We start from the raw sequence: 12,681 nt of genomic DNA, 5'->3' as shown, positions 1-12,681 counted from the left end.
ATTCAGTTTGAGTACTCGTCCTTTATCTTTTAAAGCAGTCTTGGAATGATTTTATGCTTACAACTCTTTGCAAATGCCACTCCTCTCTATCGTTAAGATGAGTAAAGTCTATCAGCCATTTTGTTGTCCATGTTGAGAGGTAATGCCAAAATTTGGTATTCTTGGCACACTCTTGACACTTTATATCTCTGAATATTGAATTTCCTAATTATTTTCCAAACGGAATGCCCTATGTGTCTTGCTTCAACCCCAGATCACGTAAGAAACAGATTGACCGTCCTTACGGCGGAACAGGCAACCGTAAAAATAGTTTTCCCGTCGGTCAACAGATGTCACAGGTGACACTACAATGCTAACTGACCTGTCCATGCCGAGGAATTGGCAACGCTGTACCTTTGGTGACGTGAATGACGCTGATTAGCGTTCGGCTAGAGCGCTGCGCGCGAAATGCATTCGTCACACTGCTGACTGTAGTTCATGAACTACTGTGGTTTTTCCAGAGTTTCCAATCTAAGAATGTAGACTAGCTCCTGTAATTCTACAAACCAAGTTTATTTCTCACGAAATGAAATAAATGAAACATAACACAGAAACATTTCTTGCGAGTTACTGTTTAAATGCAGACTGTATTGCGGTCGCATAGGTTTTACACTCGCCTTCCATGCCGTCTATTTCCTCTTTGCTATACAGCTCTTCTGATACGGATCATGATGGTAAAAAAGATCTCTACGTGCAGGTTAACACTAGAAAGTTTTCAAAATCCGCACTTAGTTATGATGCGAATTAAGGCTGGACATATATCAGTGACAGCCATTTCAAATTTAAATTCTTTTACTTTGCATGTAACTTGTCGTAAATGATACAAGAGTGGCACAAAACTATGAATTTTGGATTGTTGTTGAAAGGGGGCTGCAAACGTGGTAATATACAAGTGAAAGCATATTTTGGCGGTGTCAACTTTGAAGAGCCACAGACGCCAAAACATAATTATGTTAAAAATTTACTTTGTACAGTTTAATGATAACCTGATAATATTCACAACAGACGTACGCTTTTATCTGCAACACAGTTATTACTGGGGATATCCGCACTCGCGCAGACCTGTTACTATAAGTAGTGTTGTTTTCGAGTGAAAGCTGTGTGAGGATTATTAGCACACAGATAAAAAAAAAAATTAAAATAGGAAGCGTCTATAGTTTGCATGTTATGCTCGTTCTCTTCTATTCTCCTCCATTCATTCTAGTATAAACGCTTGTTCACAAGTATAAACGAATGGCAGTGAACATTTGCGAATTATCTATGAATACTCGTTTGCAGCAGTGTAAACGAGGTTTTACACTTGTTTACTTCGTTCACTCTAGTATATACCAGGTTTTAGAGGGACCGATGACCTAGCAGTTACATAACGGCTATCATTCATTTATTTCACTGTTGCGATTTCAGCTCTAGAGCCATTTTCAAGTACCAAGGGAAAGGTCTTGTAAGGTAATGCTTCTTAAATTGTTTACCAAATGTTAGCACACTATGCTTTGCATTTTGTTATCCATATCTTATATTGGTTTCAGTTTTCACATTGCACACAAAAATGCCTCTACAGCCAAAATTATGACAGTGAAGTGAATAAACAGTTTAAAAAAGTCCAAATCACAGAGAGATTTCATTTAAAAATTGTATGATATGATTCTTGTACAGGAAGGGCTGCCACATTATATCAGAATATAAGATCGACAAAATTTAGATACGATCGAATGCTTAGGGCTGTTTATTAATTCTTACTCGTAACTAATTTATTGATTTACCTGAATTTAAAATCCACTCCCGTAACCTTTCTTTATCTTTGATGGGAAATCCGAACATTTTTAGTCCAGGATTTGTCCATCTACTCCTTCCACAGTTGATATACTCGCAGGCCCTCGGCATGACAACTCGATCCACTACCACCGGTATGTCAAAAACAGCTATACTTCACAGACGCCAAATGGTGGAAAGCTGCATGCGTTCGGACGATGTTGCCACGTATTTCACAGAACGGAGTGGCATCTAGTGGTTGGTGCCACAAGTAAGGGTGTGACACTGTTGCCGCCTGGTAGCCGTTCCCTGACAAGGGTTGCCTGCTAGACCAAGCGATCGGGCAATCTGTTTCTTACGTGATCTGGGCTTTAACTACCATTCCATATTCAAAGTCTGTTAATTCCAATCATGTGGCCATAATCACATTGGAAATCTTTTCAGATGAATCACCTGAATACAAATGACAGTTCTGCCATTACACTGCCTTTTATAACTTGTGTGTGTGTGATACAACCAAAATGTCTGTACATACATATCACTATCCCATGATTTTTATCACCTCAGTGTATGTACATGTAGACAAGGCAAGCCGATGAAGACCTTCTTGAGCATCGGATTCACAACACAGATGATGAGCACTGCTTGCTGCTATTCATTGGTATCATCATTGTACTTATATTATAGACCACACCACTTTGTTGACGAGACATCATTAACTTTAATTTCTGGTACTTGGATATGCTAAGTGTCATATGCTGTGGTAAGCAGGCTGCAAGAGCCTTGTGACAGGCTGTACCTGGTAGGACTGTTGCCATATTTCAACTACAAAGTGAAAGTGGCTGCAGTGGAAACAACAGTTGTCTATAAGTAGCATGAACACTGAGGCATGGTGTTATGCAATTATTTGAGACAGGCATGCAGAGCAGTTGTGCCAAACCCACAGCAACTGTCAGGCATCTTCTTTCACTGACTATGCTACAGTTCTCTTTATTCACTAAATTGGGTTCGCCACAAAAACCAAATTTCACAGACTCAAGTTTTTTTCAGTTCCTTTCCAAACAATAGGTTCCACTTACCTCTAGTAGTTTTTTAATCTATTGCGTAAATAAGTCTTTAACATCATTTCCATTAAGTAATGGCATTCACACTAGAGATATACTGAGAGTCACGAATTTTGGAGTATTTCATTAAGGACGGTAATTGTGTAGTAACTCCGGAAAACACTACTATTGGATCGGCTGTAGGGATAAGGTAATTCCACTGTCCAGTCATATTAGTGTAGCTGGCACCCATGTTCATTGTCAACCAGCAATAATCACTTACAGACAGCAGATGGTAGCACTAGCAGTGGAGGGTATATAAGGATGTGGAAAACAGTGCAATCATTGTCGTAATGCAGAAACAGAGTGATTTATCTGACATCTAAAGTGCAATGATCATTGGCTTTTGGGCCAAGGTTGGGAGTTTTTCTGAAATGTCTGAGTCTGTGATAGGTTTGTGTGCTGCTGTAGCTGAAGTATACCATGCAAGGCAAAATGGCACTATCCAAAACTGATGCTGAGGCATCTGTGGTGCATGATGTGTCATATGACAGTGGTGAGCAACAGCTGCAGATATGTATATGGGTGAATAGAAGTGCAATGATGACCAACTGAGTGCCCACATGAACCAAGGGGCTATTTTGCATTCTCTGGGTGATCTTGTCATTCTGGAAGCTACATTGGATCAACGTAAGTATGCAACTACCCTTGCAGACCATGTCCACTCCTACATGCAGTTCGTTTTTCCTCGGCATGATGGCAGCTACCAGCGGGACAATGCAGTGTGCCACACAGCTTGCAGTGTACATGTGTGGTTTGACGAGCACTAGAATGAGAGTACCATATTCCTCTGGCCAGCAAACTCCCTGGATTTAAACCCAATTGAGAATCTGGGGGACATCTTGACCGGGCTATTCATGCCGTGGGATCTCATCTGAGCACACATCTCACAGCAGTCTGGACTGCAAGGAGTGGATACTCAGGATTCTGGCAGGTAGTCATATTAATGTGACTGGACAGTATATAAGGTCTTGGAAGAATTTCTGCATTGAAAGAAAATTGTTTGAAAACACATTTATTGTTACAATCTGTCTCACTGTAAGATAATTTGACATGAAGTTATTACATAGGGGTGTTCATGTGTGAACTCTTGAGAACTCTTTGGTGAAAGAATATCAGCATTGCAGTAATCTGTAGGAAACAAATCTATGTTACCAATCAGTACCTGACTCACTTATACCACTTGCGCATAAGAAAAATGTGTGCTGCACAATACAATGAGTGTACAGTATGATAACCTCTCACTTCTTGTGGGGGCTGCAGGAGATGAGAAATCGCATGTCTGATGATTTCAGGCTAGTACTGACTTGCTTCCAAGCATCCCCAACCTTAATTATCAGACGATACAGTGTGCAGTGATGTTATAGTAGCCATCATGATTGCTGTTTCTTCTTCTGTTGAGTGCTATCTTTATTATGTATTGTTTTATTCATAAATGAGTAATGGGGCATTTCATGATGCTTCACAAGAATGTAGGTACACTCTATTTTCGTTTTGTCTGTTAGTAATATAAGCCACCTACATTATGAAACAAAGATTAATGATGACGTGTTTGCCCATCTCCACTCTCCATGGCCTAGCTCAAATAAAATAAACTATGAGTGCTGAGAATGCAGTGAAGTGAAATGGGTGGAGGTGGGGGTGAGGTACAGTGTTGCCATCTTGCAGCCATCCATGCTTTATAATGCTTGGCCTGTATGTATGAGGGGTATAAAGTTTTAGCTGTCACTTAGAAACAATGTACTTGTGAACACAAACCTTGACAGTGGTGATAGTCTTCTACATAACTACTCTTCAGTGTGACAAATGTTTCCCAATTATAGATGCCATTTCAGAGACCTTGGTTGGTAGAAATCTACATTTAGCTGTCAGGAAAAGTGCTACCCCAAACATCATCAACTCATCATTCTGGAAACACCTACCTAGAAATGGTTTCATCATCTGAGGAAACAGGGAGGAACCATTCTGTGGCATTCATGAGCATGTAGGAGGTTAAGGCAAAATTTGATAGCCCAAAGAAGCAACATGTCAGTTTTCTCTGCAGAATGAGGTAGGGCATTGGACAACTTTCCACAATACTTCATATTGACAGCCTCTCACAAACGTTGTCAGGAGATTTTGGTAGTGTTCTCCTGTGACAGTTTGTAACTTTTGAGCATAATCTGTTAGCACCATGCCATGGTGCTCCCAAAAAGCATACAGCATCACTTTTCCCATTGATGGTTGACCCTTCATGTATTTTGCTGGTGCAGAACAAGTGACTAAAGAATTGGCCTTACAGAGCTGCAAAACTTCTGCTGCTGCCTTAGTTTTCCAATCATTTGGTATGAGTGTGATTGATCAGTCATGTTAACTAGTGGGTGACAGCCATTATTAAATTCAAAACATCGTGCACTGTACTAAAAATTGACCCATAACTGATCGTCACATTTTCCACTATTGCTTCCACTAAAATACGCCAGCATCTGAGCACCAGGATGTCCACTTCTCCTTTGATCTCCAGTTCTTCACAGAGAGATGTTTTGCCACATTGTTCCTCATCACTGAGGGTTGTTTGATCACACTGGAAGAGTTCGTAATACATACCTACTTGTCATTTGATGGTTGATTGTTACCTTCCAGCATCTCAGCAACAGTTGTTGCAGTGTTGTACCTATTCAAATGCGGAAAACAAATTACTGCACAATACTACACTTCATTGATGGGTTGTGTCGCTTTGCTGTGGCTTCTTTTGCAGCTTGTCACAGTACTGTGATGTGGGATTTCCATATGTACCATATTGTGGGCATGTACCTAGAAATAAACTAAAAACTAACTTGTAACTCTGTTTCCTTAAAGTGATAATTATAACAAAACGACTACCTTCATACAAAAAAGGTAACACAGTGATCTCTCTGTGATTAAGAATAGCCGATAATTGGCCGGCAACTGTCTCATACCATGATCAAAAAATTATTTTAGTTCAACTATAGTCCATGTGTATGATGAGGATTGCTCCCAGCAGTCCCTGTGAGACGTGATAAGCTTGCTACAGCTCTATACTGAAGCTGTTTAACACAAATGCTAAGCCATCTCTCATCTACTGGATCAACTATTACACTCTCCTGTGCAGGAGAGCTATCACAGCTTTCTTATTCTCACAGTTACTCTACTGTGCTTTAATCTTGGCCCTACTGTAGGTCAATAAGGCGGACAGCTTCCACACAAGCAGACAAAGGACAGCAGAGGCACAGATGGCGATGAGAACGATGAATCCGATGACGTCGAGCAGCAGCAGTTGCCACCAGTACAGATCGAGAGCTGCACTACGCAAGTGAGGCGCCCCCCGGTGGCGTATCACGTACTCGATCCACCAGACGGCACGCTCCACGGAGTCTGACTTGTGCTCCCTGAATATGCCCGACACACGCTTCATGTTCTCCCTGTACCTGCAACAATGACACTGCATACTCAGAACGAGAACATTCAGATTCAGATACACTGCGCTAGTAACACTTCAGTAGAGACAGGCTGTGGACCCTGGACTACTGAAGACTCCTACAGATGTCAGAGTATCGTGATCCTATGAGGAGGTAGCTAATTCCGTCAGACGAAGTAAAGTAAAAGCTCGTTATATCTTCAAGTGTCACTTCCTTTGCATATCTGGAAGCTATACTGCCTTTTCTTCCTTAATAAAAGAGAACCTGCTAAATTCTTGCTCGTGGCTTATGTGAAGTCTATAAGAAGTAATAATAATTTCCGCATTAGTAAATGACTATACATGTACAGAGTCTGTATAGAAAGAATCGGGAACAAATTTTTATTGATGCGACTGTACGACGCAGAGTGCTTGCACCGTGCATGCTCGATGGTGGGGCATGTGACCTTCAACACGAGCGAAGCGCCAGACACTGGTGAGCATTCGTTCAGGCAAGAATGTGTTATTGGTGGAAGCCTGTCGAGTGACTCGGTGCAAGCGCAAATTGCAGCGAATGATAGAACAGCGGTACACTATCAAATTTTGTACTGGACTGGGGAAATAGGGTACGGAGACTTTGGTCATGATTCGCCAAGTGTTCAAAGATGAAAGCACGTCACAAACTGCAGTTTTTAAGTGGCTTCAACTCTTGAAAGAGGGCCGAGAGAGTGTGAAAGACGCTGGCCGCTGTGGCCGAACAGTTCTAGCCGCTTCAGTCTGGAACCACGCTGCTGCTACGGTCGGAGGTTCGAATCCTTCCTTGGGCATGGATGTGTGTGATGTTCTTACGTCGGTTAGGTTTAAGTGGTTCTAAGTCTATGGGACTGATGACCTCAGATGTTAAGTCCCATAGGGCTTAGATCCATTTGATCCATTTGATGTGTGAAAGACGATCCCCACACTGGACGGACGTTGAAGTCAAGAACCACATTGAAGGCTAGATTCAGAGCGGCTTAAGTATTTGCGTGGTCACAGATGCAACTGGTACTAATAAGACGACAGTGCACAGCATTATTACTGAAGATTTGGCGATCCGGAAGATCTGCGCTGAACTTGTCCTCAAGGTCTTGGTGGATGATCAAAACCAGAAGCGAGTGTCTGCTAGAGACGATCTTCTCCAATGCATTGAAGAAGATCCACTTTTTGGACAATTTAATCAAGGGACATGGAACTTGGATATCCGAATACAAGCCGGAAACAAAATGACGAAGTTCTGAATGGTACACTGCAGCATCATCTTGTCTAAAAAAGTATCAAATGAGAAAATCCTGAGTGAAAGTCATCCCCATCGTTTTCTTCGATACTGAATTTGTACGTGTGGGGTGGACAGAGAATGGTGCTTTTTTCCCTAGAAGTGCTAAGAAGACTGAAGAGAAGGGTCTGCTGCGTGAGGCCAGTCATAGATGGAAATTAGGAATTGCATCATGACATCGCACCCAGCCGCACCTGCTCCAAGGTCACCGACTACCCAACGATAAGTGGCATCATGACGATTCCCCAACGCACTTACAGTCCCGTCTTGGTACCAGCAGACTATTTTCAATTCCCAAAAGACGTCCTCTCTAGAAGGACCCCATCATAGGACTCTAAGTGCCATAAAAGAAGCTTCCACATGTACCCTTAACAACCTCTCAGAATCCGCCTACTATGGGACCTGGGACCTGTGAGTCACGGAAAAGCCGATGGTAAAAGTGTGTTGACGCTCAAAGCCTGTACTTCGAAGAATTTTGAGGTATTGTAGCAATATCTCAAATAAAATAGTTTTCACAAACTTTCCCATACTTTTTACACAAACCCGGTATGTCCAGTCAGTACATATCAATTAATGTGGCTCAGTTGATACGTACTGGCATTCTAACTGAAAAGCCTTTGTTCAATCCTGCATTGATGGCGTGATGTTTCCTTTTTCATTTATAGCTTTTTTACCTGTGGAAATGATGTGTTAATGTGAAAAATGCTAAGTTGCACTGTGATACCGAGTCCATATTAACTTGGATATATAATAAAGAAATTCGCCAAATAGCCGTGAAAATTGAGAAGTTATTTTACTTCATTTTCGCTACCATTCTCGGCAATTCAATATGCCGTCCTCAGACCTCATAAGCATCTCTCAAAAATTATCGATATTGGCATACTGAAGATGGCATGTTGAATTGCCGAAACTGGTAGCGAAAATAAAGTAAAATAATTTCTCAGTTTGCAAAGCTGTTTGGCGAATTTCTTTGTTTAATATTTGACCAACCGCTGTCCCTCGTCCACAATGCATTAACAGACTTAACTTGAATAAGTCACTTATAAGATTAGGTTAGCATTCCTGTTAGTCCTGTTTGGTACACGTCCCACACACTTGAGATATACTGAAAGATGGAATGCAGAAATGTTTCGGAAGCAGTCAATCTCTTTTTGTGGACGCTCTCTTCAACAGTTCTTGGAAAAGCTGCTTTACAAACCTAGAGTGAAATTCCTTTTCAATTTGAATCTTCCATTTTTTTCCAAGGTTGCACTGTCTAATCTCAAAGTTTCTGCATCATAGTAATTCCGTGTTACACACAATTTTATGGAGTTTTTTCCTTATCTAACTTGCAACTGAGAACTGTGCACAATCCAGTTCTTCTCATGCACCAAAACACATGACGCTTCTAATCAAATAACTCATGAAAACTTTTAAGACAAACAAACGACTAATCTGCTTTTCTTATAACATCATCAATATTAGCCAATCAAAACCACATGTGCAACACACAGCCTGTCTCTGATGAAGGGCAGGTCACTTCGTAAGGCGAAACAAGAACCTCAACAGCTGACAACGCAAATGGTAGCTGGAGCTTCCAAAGCTGAAAACAATAACCATCTATAGAGCTACGCCAACACTGAGGCTTTGCCACAGATATGAGAACGAAATGATGTTATGTGACTGACTATGGTAGATGTGCGAAACAGCTGCACCCAGCCCATTACAGCTGTCAGGGTGCTTTTTTCGCCATACGAGTATAACTTTTCATTCTAGAATGAATTACTCACTCTGCAGCCTAGTGTGATTAATGAAACCATCAGATTTAAAAAGGTAAGAGAACTGAAACCATTTAAGTATTCAACTTGCTATGAACAACTACATAAAAAAACGGAAAGCTGATTCATGTCCACACCAAAGTTAGTATTTTACATTGTCACCATAAGGAATTAGTAGTAACACAATTAATAATGCAAAAGTATTTCTTATATGACACAGCATATTGTAAAATATTTTTTCTTAATTTGACTTTTGAATTTCCTGTTAAATCACTTATGTTGGTCGCATGATGTTACTACAACGTTTCAAGTCAATAAGCTATCTCCCAGATGCCACGGATCATAAGATGTCTCATACTTCTTGCAATATCTCGTTGAAGAATAACGAATACTGAAAATGGTTTACGCCATCTTCAAGAGCTCAAGAATATTCATCTGGGGAGATGAAGTAGAACTTTTAATGGAACAAACAGGCTTTCCGAGGAATCGAGCTCACTTCAAATGATGTAAAGCAAGTGCCCACACACTGAGGGTAACGTGAAAATGAACCACGATGTCCATGTCGACATTTTCGGTGGCCAAGTGTTGCCTTTTCTTTTACAGCTTCGTGATAAGCATTCTGTGGACACTCCCATCTTTCAAGACGACAACAACCATGTTCGCAGACCTGCACCCAGATGTTCCTGGTTTGACAAACACTCAGGCTCCTTATTGCACCTTGACTGTCTCGCTAAATCACCCGATCTTAAAATAATCCCTTAGAAAATGTCCGTGACTATTTGTCAAGGAGGGGCGGGGGGTACGTAACAAACAACAACCACACAGTTTAATAGCTCTACAGTATCTAATCACCAGTAAATAGCTTCAAGTTAACAGGGTAATTATAAAGTCCATGAAACATTTCTAAGAATCGATATACACTGAAGAGCTAAAGAAAGTGGAACACCTGCCTAATATCGTATAGCGCCCCCGTGAGCACGCAGAAGTGTCGCAACGTGACATGGGATGGACTCGACTAATGTCTGAAGTAGTGCTGGAGGGAACTGACACCATGAATCTTGCAGGGCTGTCAATAAATTTGTAAGAGTGAGAAGGGGTGGAGATCTCTTCTGAACAGCATGTTGCAAGGCATCGCAGATATACTCAATAACGTTCATGTCTGGGGAGTTCGGTGGCCAGCGGAATTGTTTAAACTCAAAACAGTGTTCCTGGAGCCAATCTGTAGCAATTCTGGACATGTAGGGCGTCGCATTGTCCCGCTGGAAGTGCCCAAGTCCGTCCGAATGCACAATGGACGCGAATGGATGTAGGTGATCAGACAGGATGCTTACGTACATGTCACATATCAGGGTAGTATCTAGACATATCAGGGGTCCCATATCACTCCAACTGCACAGCCCCACATCATTACAGAGCCTCCACCAGCTTGAACAGTCGTCTGTTGACATGCAGGGTACAAGGATTCATAAGGTTGTCTCCATACCCGTACACGTCCATCTGCTCGATACAATTTGAAACAAGACTCATCCAACCAGACATGTTTCCAGGCATCAACAGTCCAATGTCGGTGTTGACGGACCCAGGCGAGACGTAAAGCTTCGTGTCGTGCAGTCATCAAGGGTACATGAGTGGACCTTCTGCTCCGAAAGCCCATATCAATGATGTTTCGTTGAATGGCTCGCATGTTGACACTTGTTGATGGCCTGGCAGTGAAATCTGCAGCAACTTGCGAAAGGGTAGCACTTGTGGCACGTTGAACGGTTCTCCTCAGTCACCGTTGGTCCCATTCTTGCAGGATCTTTTTCCGGCCGCAGCGATGTCGGAGATTTGATGTTTTACCGGATTCCTGATATTTAAGGTGCGCTCTTGAAAAGGTCGTACGGAATACTCGCCACTTCATCGCTACTTCGGAGATGCTGTGTCCTATCGCTTGTAAGCCGACTATAACAACTCATTCAAACTCATTTAAATCTTGATAACCTGCCAGTGCAGCAGCAGCAGCAACCGATCTACCAACTGTGCCCGACACTTGTCATCTTATATAATTGTTGTTGACCGCAGCGCCGTATTCTGCCTGTTTACACATCTCTGTATTTGAATACGCATGCCTATACCAGTTTCTTTGGCCCTTCAGTGTAGATAAATGGCCAATAGCAGTGTAACATATGATATAATATGTGAACGGTAAAGTCTCAACGGCTTTTCTTTACAATGTACATAAATGCTGTATTTGTCCACCCTTCGTCACGTGGGACACGTCTAATTGGTTTGTTTGGTAGTCCAGTTCTGCCCATACCAGACACAGCATATCACGAGTGACGAAAGGAACAGTTACTTTGGTGCGGTGTTGCAAGTCTTTGAAACATAAATACTGTCCTTGATGTGCACCGTAAGAAAAAAATCGCAAAAGAACAAGTCCTGTGAGTCTAGTGGTTACCCAAATAGTGTTGGGTCAGCAGCCATAATAAGGCCTTTCTAACATCACGGCAATGTCTGATTCAGGTAATTTAGTATACAATTGGGGAAATGTGGAGGGGCGCAATCTTACTGAAAGGTGAAATCCCAGCTATCAGCTTCAAGTTGTGGCATGAACCACAACTGCACCATGTTGAGATAGGTGATACCATTCTCAGTTCTCTCAGTGAAGAAGAAGGGTGCGTACACTGTCCCGTTCAATGCAGCATGGAACATGAAACTTGCCAGGAGAAGTGCTGTGACACTCACTACCGATTGGGAACGTGCAAATTCTAGCGCACAAAATGTTTTCTTCTTCTGGTTCACTGCCATTTTCACCAACTATGGTCGATAACGCCCCTGTCGACATCCTCCAAACTAACTGACCTTGCACCCTGTTCAAACAAAGTTTGAGATTTTGTATTGCACGTACTGTCCCTTTTGTTACGTTATGTTTAGCCTTTACCTAAACTGATTTCATAAAATGTTTCATGTACTTTATAGTTAGCATGTATATAACGTACCTGAAGTAATTTTCGAACTCTCTTCCTTTTCTAATCAAGGCCATTGTAAAAGCAGAATGTGGAGATACACGCTATAAGTGTGACGTCATCTTGGGGTGACCAGGGTCCAGATAAATACGGGCCACCAACGAAATAGTAATGCCACAGTAGTCACCTTGTCTGCCATACTTCACGAATCCTCAGCTCCATGCACGGTCCACAGAAAATCAGTACGTCACGAAAAGGTACCCCTAAATGTCTTAGCTTTGATGTGTGCTGTCGAGAGTTGCAAGCATTTACAAGTGCAGACAAGAATTATTAAACTCATCCGAAATAGTTATTCGGTCTCCGCCACAGACAGCTACTA

General features: G+C 41.8%; 1 protein-coding gene across 1 annotated transcript in view; it reads right to left on the bottom strand.

Annotated features, from left to right (window-relative positions):
• Positions 1-4,602: 4,602 nt before the first annotated feature.
• LOC126412738 (UDP-glucosyltransferase 2-like) overlaps positions 4,603-12,681 on the bottom strand; it is a 141,062-nt gene continuing 132,983 nt past the window's right edge. The window contains exon 7 of the mRNA XM_050082472.1: positions 4,603-6,319. Coding sequence (XP_049938429.1) covers positions 6,040-6,319 — 280 coding nt within the window. The 3' untranslated portion in view covers positions 4,603-6,039. The remainder of the gene's footprint in view (positions 6,320-12,681) is intronic.

This window comes from Schistocerca serialis, chromosome 7 (genome assembly GCF_023864345.2).
Source record: "Schistocerca serialis cubense isolate TAMUIC-IGC-003099 chromosome 7, iqSchSeri2.2, whole genome shotgun sequence".
Classification (NCBI taxonomy): Eukaryota; Metazoa; Arthropoda; class Insecta; order Orthoptera; family Acrididae; genus Schistocerca; species Schistocerca serialis.
The sequence above is the reverse complement of the archived record's forward strand: the minus strand, read 5'-3'. Positions and strand labels throughout refer to the sequence as shown.